Source organism: Sebastes fasciatus, chromosome 22 (assembly GCF_043250625.1).
Source record: "Sebastes fasciatus isolate fSebFas1 chromosome 22, fSebFas1.pri, whole genome shotgun sequence".
Lineage (NCBI taxonomy): Eukaryota > Metazoa > Chordata > Actinopteri > Perciformes > Sebastidae > Sebastes > Sebastes fasciatus.
This window is the reverse complement of record NC_133816.1, coordinates 20,993,332-21,011,596: the sequence shown is the minus strand read 5'-3', so window position 1 is coordinate 21,011,596 and position 18,265 is coordinate 20,993,332. Positions and strand designations below refer to the sequence as shown.

Below are 18,265 nucleotides of genomic sequence, written 5' to 3'. Positions count from 1 at the left end.
CACAGCAGTTGATAGGATTTGCATTACGTTTTGAGGAACATCATGGTGCAGCATGCTGGCCAAAAGGGCTGAAAAAATTTTAGTTTAAAAGGATGATGTTACAATGCAATCTTCTTTTGCTTCACCAAGACTTTGTTGATGTTTGTCCTCAAAAAAAGTGCAAAAGGATCAAATATCTGCGTGGGAAAATGCTCTGTCCTCTGCCAGTCGAGTGAAAATGTGTTTGCCACAACAGCAAACAGGAAATGTTATGACCTTCTGCAGGATACCTGAACTGTACAACAGCATTCTCAGTTGTTCACCACATTGGGCCCTCACGCGATGATGGTATAGTATGCTTTCACTTTTCATTGACAGTTACTTTTTGTTTCATGATCTTTAATAAGAAGAAAAACATGTACTTTAACTAGTTTGATTATAACTTTTTTCTCAACTTTATATTCTTGTAATATCATTAATTCTTCTCTTAAAAGAATTTACATTCAAAACTGTATTTTGTAATAGGCTATTGACTTTTTCTTAAAAAACTTTTCACTTGAATCTTTTTCTTGTTAATATTTGATTTAATTTTGTAATATTATGACTTATGTTTTTAAATTGATGACTTTATATCATAAAGTATTCACAGTATTAGCATTTGTTTTCTCTTAAAATATTAAGACTTTACTATAGTTTGTGTAAATAATAACGAAACAACGGCACGTCACACGCCTCGACCATGGCTCTGAAATATCAGTAAGTTGGAATCTATGGCCCCAACCACGGCTCTGAAATATCCGTTAGTTGGAATCTATGGCCCTGACCACGGCTCTGAAATATCAGTTAGTTGGAATCTACGGCCCTGACCATGGCTCTGAAATATCATCAAGTTAGAATCTATGGCCCCGACCATGGCTCTGAAATATCAGTAAGTTAGAATCTATGGCCCCAACCACGGCTCTGAAATATCAGTTAATTGGAATCTATGGCCCCGACCACGGCTCTGAAATATCATCAAGTTAGAATCTATGGCCCCGACCATGACTCTGAAATATCAGTAAGTTAGAATCTATGGCCCCGACCATAGCTCTGAAATATCAGTAAGTTAGAATCTATGGCCCCGACCATGACTCTGAAATATCAGTTAGTTAGAATCTATGGCCCCGACCATGGCTCTGAAATATCAGTAAGTTAGAATCTATGGCCCCGACCATAGCTCTGAGATATCAGTAAGTTAGAATCTATGGCCCCGACCATGGCTCTGAAATATCAGTATGTTAGAATCTATGGCCCCGACCATGGCTCTGAAATATCAGTATGTTAGAATCTATGGCCCCGACCATGGCTCTGAAATATCAGTAAGTTAGAATCTAATTTGTGTTGTTCACAAATGTGTCTTCCTAACATGAATAACATTTGTCACTTGTATTGACACTAATTTCTCTCCATATAAAAAGCCTCCCGTTGTTCCAGTCTGAGTCATTCTGCCTCCTGTCACTGGTCTCACTACTTTATACATGTGTAGGCCTAATGTATATATATATAGTACACATGCATAGACTTACAATATTTATGTATAGACTTCTGAGAAAGTCTGAATTGTGTGAACATATGCGTGTGAGAGAATTGCATGATTTGTGCTTTGTAGGACAGGATAGGTTTCTCTGTGACTTCAATTTTATTGATATGCTTGGAAGAATATTTTCTATGAGTATACATATTCCAACTGCACAACAATCCAAGTGTTGCGCTACAAAAATACTTTCATATCAAACTGTAATTATGAAAACTGATAGGTAGTAGCCACAGAATGAATTAAAACAGTTGTAGAAAAAAGGAATTGGATCCTTTATTTAAGTAAAGCTATCAGTACCACAATGGAATAATACTGCATTCAGAAGTTTATGCAAGTTAAAAAGTACTTAAATGTAGTAAAATATCAGACGTTCTCACGGGTGTTTTCACATTGTTATATTGCTGTTGCATTAGGACTAATGTGTTATATACTGTAAATATCTAATTTCTCCACGTACTGCTGGTGTCAAACCCCTCAAGGAATACTTCAACATTTTTGAGAAACTCACCTCATGTTTAACTTTTGGTCAGAGCCAGGCTAGCTGTCACCGCCCCCAGTCTTTATGCTAGTCTTAACATAACAACAACTTAAAAGAATAGTTCAACATTTTGGAAAATGTTTACTTTCTTTCAGCGAGTGGGATGTTCAGATTGATATCAATCTCATGTCTGTGTGCAGAGTATACAGTCTAAACCTGCTCTATATGGAAAGCGTCCTGAGATAACTTCTGTTATGATTTGACGCTATATATACATTTAATTGTGTAAGTCAAGTAAAGAGCTGGAGGCACGATGTGGTGAGCCTAGCTTCGCATCAAGACAGGCAGAAGGAGGAAACGGAGCCTTTCTCTGTGCAGATTTCACAAACAAACATTACCTGAAGCTCACTGATTAACATGATGTATCTTGTTTGTTTAATTCACACAGAAACAGAAATGTTAAAAGACAATTTGTGGTTTTAAGGGAGTGCTGCAGCCGGGTGCAGTGACTGTGTGCAAGTTGCCAGGTTTGGTACCATTGTGGCTGCAAAGAGCTAACCACACAGATTCAGAGACGCTGCACAGAGGCAGCCAAGTGGGTGGATTTCCATTTCCATTTCTGTGCAGGTTAAACAAGCTAGATGCAACATGTTGATCTTTGGAGGTGTTGGTAGGTGTGTTTTTGAACTTTGGACACAGCCAGGCTAGCTGTTTCCCCCTGCCTCCAGTCTTTATGCTAAGCTAGGCTAACAACATCCCGACTCCGGCTCCGTACTCAACACAAAGACATGAGATCGATATCCATCTTCTCGATGGAAGAAAGCAACAATAGTTTGAACTATTTCTTTAAGGCACACGTGACGTGACAACTAATATACATTCTCAGCTAACTCTCGGATAGAAAGGCAAATAAGATTGTTTCCAAAAATGTTGAAAAATTCCTATAAAAGGAGGAAAATAACGTGAAAGAAAACACAGACTCGTCACTTGTCTTTACTTAAAATACAACAAATGAGGAAGGTTTGTTCATGTTCCCCCATTATGGAGGTCCAAGGCATTACCAATCAAGCCATGATAAAGCAATCACTACAAATCAAGCACAGAGAAAGATTTAATGTACAGAGATAAAGATTTGCATCACTGAGTGCATATTAAAATAAAATCTTTGAAGCCTACACATTTCTATCATCACACTGGCTAGTTTAAACCCTAGCAGTGCATCTTATTTATATTTTGCATGTAACAACGTTAGTCTTTAAAGTAACTAGTTACTACAGCTGTCAGGTTAATGTAGTGGAGTAAAAAGGACAATATTTCCCTCTGAAATGTAAAAGTATAAGGTCTCACAAAATGGAATTACTCACATAAAGTACTTAAAAACTAGTATACTAAATGTACTTAGTTACTTTTTTTATCTCTTGGCTTAACTAACCCAAACCCGCATTACTCCCTCAGAACACAGCCATTTCAACCTCTTATTGTGTTAATCTTATAGTTGTTAAAATATAGTCTTATTTTCAATGCCACGGTATACTGATGTACAAACTGCTCTACATGTCGTTTGTCAAATGGTTCAGCTTTGGAGAAACATTGTCAAACTGACAGAGAAAGGCTTATCTCACATGACACCGGATGATTGTTTCTGGACATCAAGATGTGCGACAAGAACATGTGTTTTTCACTGAAGTCGATGCTATTTTACAGGAGATGGGAGCTTATCTATTATTGCCAAAGACAACTAAAGTGCATGCTGCTTTACCCACTAACTCAATGGCTTGTACAGTAAGTCATAAAACATACATTAATATAACACTTAACCCTATAATACTTATAGGGTTTGCAGCACAATGTGTTCGCATTTTATTCACTTGTATACAAAGTATACAATCATCACATTTTCAAACAAAGTGCTATAAGTAACCAAAAAAAACTTTAAATAATTCAATTCAGCGTCACATCCAACCACTGACACCTTTGACTTTTGTTTGTGTGCTATGGGGCTACGGAAAAAGACAAACATTTAACCCATAGATACGTTTTTCAACTAAAGCTCATGTGAATTCCAAATAAAAACTCTAGAAATTTTGCTGCTTTTTTTTGTAAATTTTCGTAAGCAAATTGACAAACATGGAAGTTTAGCAGTCATGAAATTTGGCACTTCTTTGAGCTTCCCTCAAGCACACAATGCATCCACATCCAGTGAAGAAATATTATGCATAAAATCCAGTGTATCTACTGAACATATTGTATATTTGTGCACTATATTTTCATTATATAGTAAGTAAGCATAGGCATCCAGCACTCTGGAAACGTGGAAACACATCTGAGACTTCATGGCAGAAGATACTTTCCCTGATTAATGGGATTTGGGGGCGCTACTGGGCTCTGTAACCAATCGTTAAAGTTTTTGATCCCTTTTTATCTAACCTTATTTTCCTCATCATCAAATACATCCTCTGTGTTAGTATCCCTGACTTGTACATGCTGGTGATGTGTGCCCATGCCAACTGTATGGTAGCATAAACCCTTTATAAATTGTACTTTATCAGACAGTGGTGCCCAGTTTTATGAGTTGTTACTAACGGCTTTGTTAATAAATCGTTTATAAAGCAGGAGTAAACCATTTGTACAAAGGACTTTTGGATTATCGGGTTGTGAAAAATCCGTTGAGAATGTCCTCTCATTAGAAACGACAGCAGAAATTGTTTGTTCAAATGCCTAAATACAACATTTACCACATGAGGACCATGTGAATTGTGACTTGTCTATGGCAGCAGTAGCTTTAATGTTGTTATTGTACTGTATTCAAAACCTGAATGAGTGGAGGTCATGGTGACCACTGTTAGTTTCCCATTTCCTACCAATACTTAATGTTTTTTTTCTTTAACCAAAAGTCTCTTGATGAAGTTTCCCTAACCTTGACGAAGTAATAACCCAAATCACGATATTTTCACACTAACTAACACTAGTCATACTTTAAACACAGTTGTGGCAGATTACAAAAGGTCATAGATCCCTGCAGATCTAAGCAGAGAAGAGCGCCTTCGAAATGGAAAGGTGAAGACACGTTAACGCACCCAAAATCTGTACAAGTCTAAAAGAAATAACAGGCAAAGCCCAGAGAAGTGTGTTCCAGCCCTCACTTTCTAATAAAGCCATCCTAATCAAGTTGCTAATAAATTTATTTTAATACTCTGCAGTCCCAGAAGATACGTGGTCAGAATGCTGAAGAGCTATTTCAAAATATATTATGCTGGAAGATGATATACTGTACACCAAATGGGTTTTTCACAATCTTGCAATTCAAATGTTGTCCTTCTTACTGACCTATTCAGCATGAATAAACTATTGAATTCTTATTAACATTAATAAAGCTATTAGTTGTAACCCCTTTACAAAATATGACTTTAAAAAAGAAATGGTATTAAAAAGGGTTAATCCATGACCTCTGTTGGCCTATGAGTTGTAGCCGTCATGCAAAATAAAAGCCTCTTATACTGATCTATACTAATAAACGATTTATTAACAAGCATCCCTTGCATGAAAGTGGTCCAAAAAAGGGTTAATCCATCCGTCCAATCTGTTAGGCTATGTGTTGTGCAGTCCTACAAAACCACACTGCAATTTGTCCAATTCCAAACTTCACGTCAAAATCTTCAAAGCAGAAGTGTATCATGCCGAGTACAAATAATTCAGTCACTGCAATACTGAAACCCCTAAGCCTTGGGTTGAATGATCCCATCTTTTTTTTGTGTCGTGTGATCACTGAAATTCATCAAACCACATTTGTTGGATTGATCTCAATCTGCAGAACTCAGTGGCAGAAATATTTTCAATATGTGAAGCACTTCAAGTTTAAGACCTCAGAAGTTTTATAGGAGTCTCTTCACCTTTTGGCTCTGTAAGCATTGTACATTGAGGACTTTTAGATGCAATGAACAATTTGGATGATTAACAAGGCAAAGAAACACAGAAACGAAACGTACAGCTTCTGCCGGATTCATTTGCATTGCCAATGCCAATTTTGTTTGGAATGTCAAAATGCTCTTGATATGCCATGAAAAAAGCATCCAAAAGATGCTTTCTTTCACATGTGATGATGACTGAGTCAACTTTATGGAAGTGCTGTAAAAAGAGGAAACTATGTCAGAGCTATGTAAAGTTCCCTTTTTTGTGTATATTGTGTGCATGTAGTAGTCAAACAGTTTGGAGTATTAAAATCCAAAAATGACAAAACTCAAAATGGCAGTACAAATTGTCTGAAATTGACCAGGCCAATTTATTGAGGTTGCCATGACCCCTAACAACTTGAGGGGTAAAAAGAAGTGTGTTGGTATACAAAAAACTTCAGGGATTACAAGTCAAAACTGAAATTTTAAGGCCTCAGAATGCTTTAAAGAACGTACTTTTTCTAGTGTCTAGAGATGATGGGACCACAGGGGATGTGAAACATTATCTCTATGTGTGGCCATTCGAAACAGGTATAAACACTTTTCTCGTACAACCTACTTCCTTTGAAGCATACTGAGACCTTTAGATGTATGAAGGTTTTACAAGACATTGTTGATTTGTAGATTGGAAAGAAAGCCTAGAAAACAATGCCCCCCAGAAAGGGGACAGAAATCTTAAGACCTAAACCATTTACCAGGTTAGTGGACGAACGGCAGATCTCTAATGTCTTTTGCCTGCTGTGAAGCAAATATCTGGACTCAAGAAAACAGAGTAGGCTGACAGTGAAGTGACAGCAGGGTGCATTGAGTGAACTTTCAAAAATAAAAAGTTTTATTTGTTGTTGTTTTTCAAAAAGTGAGGCGATCAGTGATGGGTTGACAGGTTCTCAGAGATAAATTCTCATCTGGCCACTGTTCGTTTCCTCTGAATGAGGCTACCATAAGCTTTTTGTCCATTCAAGTGTTAACATTAAGCCTTCATTCTGACATCTCACAAGCTCCAGTGGCTTTCCAGCACATCGTACAGTATTTACATGTATTACATATTATTATGACAAGACAACAAAAAATAAGTTAATGAGTATATATATCATAATCTGTTCGAAGGATACTCCTACTTGCTATGTTAGGGTTAAGGGTAGGGTTATGTGAAACTTAACAGAGGGTGTATTTGATGGTGAGGAGAATATCTAGCTAATTGCACAGAGTAAGTTTCAAAGATTACTCAGCTGGTGAAGGTGGAGAAGGGCTGCATATGTACATTTCTTCATCACTGGATAAAGGCTTTTAAAAATCTTTATCTTCTGAGACACCATCTTCATACAGAAGGCAATAGAGCACATGGTTTAAGATTATTTTTTTGTTGTTGTTTTCTTGAAATTACAAGAAACAAGATGAACAAGCTTTGTTTTTTTCGTGATAACAAAATTAACAAAACCTACCAGACTGACTTCTCATGATCATTTAAACAATAATGGGGGAAATTCATGTGTGGCAATTCAACTATGATTACCACCTCCAACTCCAATGGAGTCCTGGTACTCTACCAGAAAATGGTGGATTGCTAACTTTGAGTATCGAGTATCTTGGGGCTTGTTTACAAGTGAGGGTAAGATGGATTTACCAAACTGTCTTGGTGATGAGGGACGTGAGCCTGAAAGCCAAGCACCGGATCTACCGGCCGGTCTACATTCCAGCCTTCACTTACAGTCGTAATGGTCATTGGCCACTTTGGGTTGAGAGAGAGTTACTGCCCTAAGTCAAGGAATTCTCTTGGCTTGGCTATGTGTTCACAAGTGAAGATAAGATGGAACACAAGACCGACAGTCAAAATCGGTGCTGCATCCACTGTAATATCGACACTGTACCGGACTGTCATGGTTGAGACAAAGCTCTTGATTTACCAGTTGATCTACTTCCCAACCCTCAATGATCGGCAATGACCGAAGGGATAAGATCGCGTTACAAGCGTCCAAAATGTTCTCTACAGGGGGTCCGTTCTCACCCTTAAAGAAAGGGTGAGGAACTCAGACATCTGGAAGAAACTCGTAGTAGAGCCACTGCTCGTCCATATCAGAAGGAGCCATTTAAGGTGGTTCAGGCATCTGATCAGGATGCCTCCTGGACACCTTCCTAACAGGGCATGTCCAACTGGGAGGAGACTCCAGGGCAGACAAAGAACATGCTGATGGGAATACAAATGCCATCAGACCGGGGAATGCCTTGGGATCCCCCAGGACTAGCTGGGGGATGTGGCTAATATGTTTGGGCTACCTTGCTTAGCCTGCTGCTACTGCAATCAGTATGGATGTCCATTCTCACCCTTGAAGAAAGGGTGAGGAACTCAGACATCTGGAAGAAACTAGCAGTAGACACACTGCTCGTCCATATCAGAAGGAGACATTTAAGGTGGTTCAGGCATCTGATCAGGATGGCCCATGGACACCTTCCTTTTGATGGTATCCGGCATGTCTAACTGGGAGGAAACTCCAAGAACATACAAAGAACATGCTGATGGGTATACAAATGCCATCAGACCAGGGAATGCCTTGGGATCCCCCAGAACTAGCTGGGGGATGTGGCTAGTATGTTTGGGCTACCTTGCTTAGCCTACTACCACTGCAATCAGGATGGATGTCCATTCTTACCCTTGAAGAAAGGGTGAGGAACTCAGACATCTGGAAGAAACTCGCAGTAGAGCCACTGCTCGTCCATATCAGAAGGAGCCATTTAAGGTGGTTCAGGCATCTGATCAGGATGCCCCATTGACACCTTCCTTTAGCGGGTATCCGGCATGTCCAACTGGGAGGCAACTCCAGGGCAGACAGAAGAACATGCTGATGGGAATACAAATGCCATCAGACCAGGGAATGCCGAAGGGATCCCCCAGGACTAGCTGGGGGATGTGGCTAATGAGAAGTATGTTTGGGCTACCTTGCTTAGCCTGCTGCCACTACAATCAGGATGGATGTCCATTCTCACCCTTGACGAAAAGGGTGAGGAACTCAGACATCTGGAAGAAACTCGCAGTAGACCCACTGCTCGTTCATATCAGAAGGTGCCAGTTGAGGTGGTTCAGGCAACTGATCAGGATGCCTCCTGGACACCTCCAGGGCAGACAGAAGAAAATGCTGATGGGAATACAAATGCCATCAGACCAGGGAATGCCTTGGGATCCCCCAGGACAAGCTAGGGTGATGTGGCTAGTATGTTTGGGCTACCTTGCTTAGCCTGCTGCCACTGCGACCAGGATGGATAGATGGGGACGATCTATGACGAGCTCGCACAAGGTCACTATACTGTAAACCAACGTTTCCTACCACTGGAAAACTATCTCTACCACTAGTAATACTATTAACAATATTATAGGAGCAAATGTTTTATGAAACTACCTATCTACTTATCCACTACCAAGGGCATACTATAAAATTAATATTATACAGATATTATTGGGATATATTATATGGGTAATTTCAGTAATTGCAACTTTTTGGGGGCTCAGCTGCTCATTTTAGACCCAGGGTTTCCTAGGAGGTAAACCCTGCCATGAGTGGACTTATAACTAATGGTGTTATCTGCTAGTGTCAAAAGTTTGTGGCAGTTCTTACATGATTATCATCCGAATCAGAATCATGAGAACACAGTTTGGTTATGTTATACCAAGATCACAAAATAAGGACTCGGTGATCTCACTTAAAACAGAGATTTTTATAAATAGATTGCAGAAAATATTCTGTGATCATGGAGAGAAAAAAAACTAATTGTAAAAATAATCACACCATGGGCTTCTAATCTTTCATATCTTCACTTCACTCCTGGCAGCAAATGATAGGGCATCAGTTTAGATGAGTGGTGACTTTCTTTGGTTACAAACAATAGGGTGAAAAGATAGGTGTCCTCCTATTTTGTTATGCTCCCTGTATTATGTTGAGGATTATGGCCACTCTAATCTAGGTCCTTCCTAAAATATTAATAATTCAAAAAAAAAAAAGGATGTCTGTTTAATCATTTAGTTTCTTTTATAAAAACCTTTTACGGAGTTGACTCATAATTTATCTTTCCTCAGAAAATAGGCCCAGTCATTCTCACACCTACACCTACTTCTCACACGAAAATTGCATACCAGAAGAAGAAGGGGGTCAAAGTCAAGATAAAAGCTGGTCAAGGCAACGGGGAGGTAAAATAGTTCGATACAAACTGAGATGTTGGTCCTGTGTCACACCCTCTATATGGGCATTTAAAGGGTTTAGAGAGTATAATGAGTGTGTGCTATGGATGCTCTATATGATGTCATTTTAATGCTGCAGCGGCAATTAATCACAAGAGAAAACTTAACTTACTTAAATATGTAGGTGGTAATGGACTACATGTAGGTGGAGGCCAAAGAATATGAAGTACAGCGTCGTTTCCACCACCAAGTTCATTATTTTCCATATGGAACTTCCATATAAGCTCTGTGAGGATACTTGCGCACAGCAATACTTTGAACTAAATGCTAATGTCAGCATGCTAACATGCTCACAATGGCAGTTAACATGATGACGCCAAGCAGGTATAATGTGTACCGTGTTTGCCATCTTAGTTTAACATGTTAACATGCTAAATTAAGATTTACTAATAAATAAAAATAAGAGCTGAGGCCGATGGGGATGTCATTAGTTTTGCAGGTATTTTGGTACAATACTAAAGTATTGGACAAATGGAAATGTAGACCTGATGATGGTGCTATATATTAAAAGTCAGAGTTATTACAATTTATCCTGAGGGAATGTGTGTCCTAAATTTTGGACAAAATTGTGGGCCAATCCATAGATCCATAGATGTTGTGGTATTTCACTGGATAAGTAAAAACGTAAACCTACCGGTAACATGAAAAATCAGGGGATTAACAGTCGTTAATACATGATTCATCATCTGGGTACCATTAATGTCTGTAACACATTTCATGGTAATCCATCCAGTAGTTGTCAATATATTTCGATCTGGACAAAAGTGTTGGACCAACATACCAACCGACATCCCTATAGCCAACCCTGTCTCCTACAAAAATATGTTTCCATACAATTAAACTGCATTCTCAATTACGTTTCGAGGGAAACGTATTTTCTCCCAGATTACGGTAGCAGTTTTAAACAAATTGAAACAAAAAATGCAACAACACTACTTGGTTAGGTTTTAGTACAAACATCATGGTTTGGCTTAAAATGACTACATTTGTTACGATATTTAAGCTACGGACGTAAATTAAAATAAGTGAATGTTGACTTTTGGTTTCACGCGGGACACCAACAGCGGCCTCCTGGGTGAAAATCTCCGACCTCCTCCCTACGCAGACTTCCGCGCACTATCATTAGAAACGTATGTGTGATACGTCAAAAACAAACGTAATCGAACCTCGAAACGTAATTCACAATGCAGTTTCATTGAATGGGAACGTAATTTTTAGGGACAGGGCTGCTATAGCCTTGAAGTTAGCATTTTAATGGACATGTCCAATTTGGCCATGGTATAATCCACAATATTCTGTTCATGTTTGGACAATAAACTAGAAAGTAGTTTGGTCTGACATCATCAGCTTCTCTTAACTCTGGTATTGTATAGTCACAGGGAACACTATTTTTCAAAAGGCGTTTCCACCTAATATTAGTGATGGTTAAAACATATCAGTATATTTCTGTTAATTCTAACACTTCATTCTACTCCTTCTCTCTCTGCGTTAGCTGAAGTCAGTAGTAAACTGCACAGTAGTCTGTTAAACATTTTCAAGCATTAGCATTTTGTTTGGCATTATGCTAGCAATCTAAAAAAGTAGCCTAAGCCTAGATTTCCCTTACAGCTTCAGAAGTTAATAATTTCTGTTAAAATCTTATTGCAGCATTTATGTGAAAATATTAAATTAGTAACATATATATACAGTAAAAGATTTGAAACAATAAAAAGACAAAAGCTAAGACATAAGCTTGACCATAACGAAGGATAAATTGTCAGCCATTTTGTAGCTGAGCATGTTCATTACAATAACAGGTTTTGTTGTTTCCGCAGAGATTTGTTGTTGATGTACCTAGGGTAATACTAGTCAATAGATGCATCCATCAACATTAGAGTGATGGGATCTGTAAATTATCCCTATTTGATCCTGAACTATTCCTTTTCACTCTAACGTAGACACAACCTGTCTGTAGTTTTAATAAAGTGCCTTCAGAGTTGTGCAGATTTAGTAACCCAACTCAGCTTGTGTACATATTTAGAAGGTTCATATTTACAGAAAGAACAGAGATAAAAGGTTTGAGATGCCCTAAGGGTACTTAATTTCCTTTTTCTTCAAAGAATAGCATTTGCATGTTGACTGTTTTTAGGTTTTAGGTTACATCACTGCTACCGGTGTGAGAAAGCCTCCCCAAGCTCATCACTCTTATTACACCTTTCCATGTCATACGACATACAGAAGGTGGACATAATGAGAAAAACACATGGTAATCATTGTAATAGAACTCAAGATAAGCTAGTGATGATTCAACTCTGTAGTCACTTTTGAGGCTATAGTTTGTAGTGTTGGATTGCATTAGGGTCCAGTCACATCAGCATGTATAACAGCGATGTTTTGGACCAAAAACGCACCAAAATTTGCACAAATTCGTTGACAAATTGTAAACCATTTTGATAGTGCTGACCCAATTATCCTTTGTATATTCAAATTGGATCTGACTGCTTTAGGAAACACTTTCAGATTGGGTCTCTTTAAAAAGAAAAAAATATATAAACTTTGGGTTTGGTTATATTTTCCAAAGTTTTGACCCGTGACAACCTCTACTAAAGGGTGTTATTTAGTGGCCCCTGTTTATGTACATTGGGGCACGACATACTAAGTACACCTCAAAACTACAGCCTTAAAAATGGTACTCAAAAATGACTGTAAAGTTGTATTGACACCTCTGACGCCAAATGAATATTATAATTTTTACAAAAGTATTTGTAACAGACCTATTGTAGCTGATTACATGATGTGTTCATGGTTTTATGTCCACTCCCTATATTCGTTTGCGTATTGTTGAATCTAACTTACTGCACTCTTAGAAGTTATTTTGTTTTGTAGAAACTACATTTTGTTGGCTTGGTTTCTAACTCCTCAGTAACAGAGGGTTGTGTATTTCTGTTAAGTGTAATTGAGTTGTGTCCATTCCTTTGTTGTCTAGACCTTTGTCTTCATTCCTTTCCGGCTCCTTCATCTTCTTCTCCTTTTCCATCCACCTTCTTCATAACTAGATGACGTCTGACTCCACCACGCATTGCTCGGTGTACTCCTTCACCAGCTCCACGCCCAAGGTGTTGAGGCAGAATTCGGCCATGGGCTTCCAGAGCGGCGGGTCCAGGAACATCTGGCACATCACGTGACCCTTCAGGGTGGCGGTATGGCGCTGCAGGTGGCACAAGAACTGCTGCCGAGCCAGGTCCAGGTCTTTCCCGAACATGTCAATATTCAGGTAATACCTGGTTAAACAAAAGTGTACCAGTGAAAAGAATATCTTATTTTGAAAGTTAACACTCTTAAATGTTATGAGTATCTTAAAGTCACTATGTGTAATATCTAATAAATGTACATCTCTGGTACCCACACTGGTACAATCAAAAGATGTACCAGCACACCACTACATTATTGTACACTTTCTTGTGGACAGTATTTGTCCCTGACTTAACCACTAATATGAATTAATTATGAATCAATAAAGAAAGGACAGTTACCAGTCATCTCCAATGGGCACCCTGAAAGGGAAGGTACAGAGGCTGGCCACATTAGGGTTGGACACGTCATCCACCATCCAGTCAATGTCCTTCTTCAGTAGGATGGCCATGTTACTGGGCAAAGGCTTGAATGGCTGCCAGTCTTGAATGATGGTGGCATTAGGAAGGACCCCCCGCATCACGTCAGTGGTCAGATACAGCCGATGGACAGTTGTATGGTCGAGACGCACTGGAGGAGGCTTGGAGGAAGTGGACAAAGAGGATTGAATGTCTCCACTCAGACCAAGCTCAGACAGACGAAGCTTGAGGTCTTCGGCTCTGAAGCGTACCAGCAGAATACCCTGTAGAGAAGAAAGCCAATGAATGAGCTGACGAAGAACAGCAACAGTAAACACACTGACTGAATGCAAGGGTTAATGCATTTTGCACGAAAGAGAAAGTCCTCTTTTGTTGCTGGTACCTGCTTGGTTATGAGGCGATACTTCAGGAAATCCTTGGGTCCAAGCTGGTCATCGCGGGTCAAGCGGGTCACTTTGACATCAGGGAACTTGGATTTGACCAGCTCGCAGCAAAAACGCAGCAGAACTCCGGCCACGCCCTTGCCCCTTTCCTGAGGGGCGACACGTAGACCTTCCACCAGCATAGTCTCCCCATCATCAATCACAACCACTGACTCCAGAGCAATCTGTCGAGTATTGCAGAGGAAGAAGACAAAAGAAATGTTAAATACAAAAGGTTGGATGTGTGGGTGTGGAGTTGTTTGAAGGCAACTTTTGACGGAGCTGGGCTGAGTAACAACAGTAAAGTAACTCTGGTCTGCAGACATGAGAAGATGTGTACGTCATGTGGACTATCGTGGCTAAGTGGATACAGAAAGTATAATTTCAGCTTCATACGCTAAATTTCCTGACTTCCTCGTAGACTTTCAAGCTGGAAGTCATGAAATTCCTTACTTGTTGAGGGAAAATCCAGTCTATATGTTATTATACTTGTTTCTGACTTATGGAATACAAGAATTCTGCCTTTTCTTAAACCCAAATGTTTTCATACTATTCATTGAACTTACCACTTTCGTCTGTTTGCGAGCCAATATGACTGTGCGGTTGGTCTCCTGCAGCCAGCTGGTGTATCTAGTGGGCAGGTAGTCAAGACCTCCATAGATGTCCTGGCTCATAGCCATGATGTCATCAAAGTCCTCTTCAGTGGCCACAGAGAACTGCAAGCCTGCCTGGGACAGGGCCTCTGGGAGCTGCAGCATAGTCAGGCTGATATCAATCTTCATCTTGAAATAACTGATGAGATACAAAGTGGAGGAGAGATTATTATCGATTGTATTTATTTTTCTTAAACCAGGATTTAGGAGTGCTCAATGGCTGTCCTAACCATGGAGTTCCTGACAGATTTGTAATAGTCAACATTAACTTGGAACTGAAAAAGAAATAGGAGTGAAAGGGACGAGATTGGTACATGAATCAAAAATTAGCAGGACAGGAAGAGAAAGAAACCACATTTTGAATCAATCCCAAAGTACTGACCAAAACACAGATGTCTGCCAGGAGAGATTCGTGCCACGTAGCTGAATTAGATAAAGGAATATGTAAGAAGAGAGCAGTATAGAGACATATGCAGGGGAAGGTGGATGAATGGACCAGAGGGACAAAAAAAAAACGCAAGACAGAGGGAAACAAACCACAGCTGAAACAGGCTGAAGAGGCAAAAACAGACCGAAAAATGGGCCAAAACAGATAAATGACAACAGACACAGGAAGTGGAAGACTGGCACCTATCTTAATCCCTATGTCTTTTCCCATAAATCCTGTAAATCCATACCCTCAACCCCCTAATCCGTACACTAATACCCTCTGATACCCACTCCACATTACAAACACTGGTATTTGTCCAGAACTTGGCTAAAGAATTCACAGAATTAAATAGACAATATAAAATGGAGAAAGCTGTAAACACATTTGTTTCATATGCCCTAAAAGACCACAATACTGTTACTTCATCCAGATGAGCTACATTAGGGTACATACAGTAAAATACTATTTGTGTGTACTCCAATGGGGTGAGGGTCATTGGAGTGGGTGCACAAGATTCTGCAACTGTTCTGGCAGCAAAGTGCTGCTAACCAAATCAAACTAATATCGAATAGTATTGAACAAGAGTGTACAGGTGCCAGGTGTTAGGGCTCTGCACTGAGGAAAACAAAAACAAGATGCTTGCTCTTACGAAGATTTTTGCATTTAATCAAGTTGAGATACAATGCATTAACACATGATGCAGTACAGTGTGATCAAATCAAATAAAACAAGCTTGTGCAAAAAGGAAACATGCAACATAACATAAGAAGCCATACAAAAGAGAAGTTATACAATACGATAAGATACAACAAAATATGATAACATACAATAACATATAGGTAGGGCTGGGTATGATATCTCAATTTTGAATATTGAGCACAACTTGTTGACATGAATTTCAAAAGCTGTCATTGATCGGACATTTTGAATAAAACAAATTTTGGTAAATGTGATTCCATAGTTCATGTAGGCATAACATTGATTAACATCTGTTTGTGTTAAGATAACATGTAATCTCCATAAACAGATTCTGCATATGAATGCTGTAGGCAACAGGGACAAGATTTTGGTATCAGAAGCGTTCTGGTTTCCGTTTGTAGTCCGAGTAGTATTGACCAATCACATTTGAGCAGGGTTTGGTTGCCTGCAGGTAAACAGTCTGTGTGGAGAGCAAAAGAGACGTAACGCATTGGCCGAAATGCAATCTTGGAACCCATCTTCTATCACGATGATTTAGCTTTTTATTAGCTTGTGAACTAGCTACTTCTGAAACAATCCGGTCGTAGACGTCGTCTCTCAACTCCAACTCCATTCTCGAGTCTCAAGTTGTTAATTGGACTGTAAACAATGTCCGGCGCATGGAAGAGGAAGTCTTGGCCCAGATATCCGCGGACTACACCGGAACCCCGGAAATATTGGCCGTTGCCTGCAGTGGCTAAATCGTCAGACCGATAGCCGATGGGTTCCGAGATTGGATAACATGCATTTCTTCGTTTCACATGGAAGGGAGTTACGCATGGATTCACATTATCCCCCTCCAGTTCTGACCCCCAGTGTGCAAGATACCTCAACCAACCAGAGGAAGTGCACTGCCTTGGACATCTGTGAAATAGAAAATTGTGTTCATTGGAACTCGAAACCAAGCTGGACTTACGGTGACCTCCAATGGAACCAGAGGTCTTTGGACAAAAACTTGACCCCTGTGCCACCCATGCGCATAAACAGAAATGTTTTGATATTGGCTGCAACAATTGAGGTTTTGCATTGGCACTGATGACAATTTCAAATGATACCCAGCCCTAGCTAAGAAAGATGTCAAGTACAAGTATAATGAGCAGGAGACTGCAAATTGTACTGGAAGTCCAACATAGAGTCTAGTATGCTAGCTCAAAGACAGGTCCTGGCTACTGAAGCCGTGTAGTTGAATGTCCATAACTGAGGCTTCTGAGACTGCTGAACAGGGGCTTCAATGTTGCTAGCCAGACTAAAACAACACACCATAGAAGCAGAAGCCAAAGTCACAAAAGACGATGGCAAGGAAAGACCACCATCAAACTACCCAACTACTGATCTATAACCTGCCTCTCCGGAGCATGGACTTGTTTGGTGCCATAGCAACCAAGCTGATGGACACTGAGTATGTGCCAATACAGGAAGTCTGATGTACTGCCTAAAATGATAACAAGAAAGCTTCAATGCAACAGACCTCCATTTCTGAATACCTGGCTCTCGAGAAGGTCAATAGAGTCCCTTTCACACATGCACTTCAATCCTGAACTTTTTTAGACATTCCCAGGAGGAGCTGTATTGAAGAACACAAATGTCCGAATCAGTTGAACTGGACTTTAAACGGACTTTACCCTGCCAGCTACCTAGTACAAAGCCTGAGTAATGTCCGATTGAGCCCATTTGGGAATAGAGCAAGTCATTGTCCAGATATTTCACAGCAAGCGAGTGGGCATGTTGATGACGTTTCTATCATGCAAACATCTGAGGGTGAGGAAGAAGGATCATTTACACAAAGGCGTCAATAAAAATGTCAAACTGGAGAGACGATGAGATTCGAGAACTTCTGTCGGTAAGGGCCAACGCAGAAATCACCAGACCAAATCAAGAAACGGAAAGACACTTGGTTGTTTATGACCAAATTATGAACCGGTTATGTGACCGTGGTGTAATCTGCGTCATGTCCTGCCTCCTGCACGCTCTACCCAGGCACGGTACCACCCCTCGTCGAAACCAAATGGATTATTTCCAAGAGGTGAGATCGCATCTGACACGGATATTCTCCTTTTGTGTGCTACATGTGTGAAAGGGTAACTCTGGACAATGTCCATACATGATTCTCCGGAGTTAATGGCTTAAGACATGATCTTAACTGGATTTCAATACCAGAGCCATCACACGCATAGCACTCACCATAGAACACGGCCATGGTCACCCCTCATCCAATATTTTA

The 18,265-nt window shown here is 39.9% G+C and overlaps 1 protein-coding gene and 1 long non-coding RNA gene across 7 annotated transcripts in view; one reads left to right on the top strand and one right to left on the bottom strand.

The window, feature by feature from the left end:
• The window catches only part of LOC141761029 (uncharacterized), a 70,345-nt gene that overhangs the window by 30,251 nt on the left and 21,829 nt on the right, over nucleotides 1-18,265 (top strand). For 3 of the 4 annotated variants that reach the window (XR_012592508.1, XR_012592506.1, XR_012592509.1), the window contains exon 3: nucleotides 13,247-13,464. This is a non-coding gene — a long non-coding RNA (uncharacterized LOC141761029). Of the gene's footprint in view, nucleotides 1-13,246; nucleotides 13,465-13,710; nucleotides 13,851-18,265 lie in introns of those variants that run through there. The other variant, XR_012592507.1, reaches the window with a different exon arrangement.
• Nucleotides 11,146-18,265, bottom strand: part of nat16 (N-acetyltransferase 16) — a 28,075-nt gene continuing 20,955 nt past the window's right edge. For 2 of the 3 annotated variants that reach the window (XM_074624210.1, XM_074624212.1), the window contains exons 2-5: nucleotides 14,790-15,015; nucleotides 14,184-14,408; nucleotides 13,724-14,064; nucleotides 11,146-13,471 (exon numbers count right to left, since the gene is read on the bottom strand). In XM_074624210.1, coding sequence (XP_074480311.1) covers nucleotides 13,243-13,471; nucleotides 13,724-14,064; nucleotides 14,184-14,408; nucleotides 14,790-15,015 — 1,021 coding nt within the window. In that variant the 3' untranslated portion in view covers nucleotides 11,146-13,242. Of the gene's footprint in view, nucleotides 13,472-13,723; nucleotides 14,065-14,183; nucleotides 14,409-14,789; nucleotides 15,016-15,258; nucleotides 15,300-18,265 lie in introns of all 3 variants that reach the window. The other variant, XM_074624211.1, reaches the window with a different exon arrangement.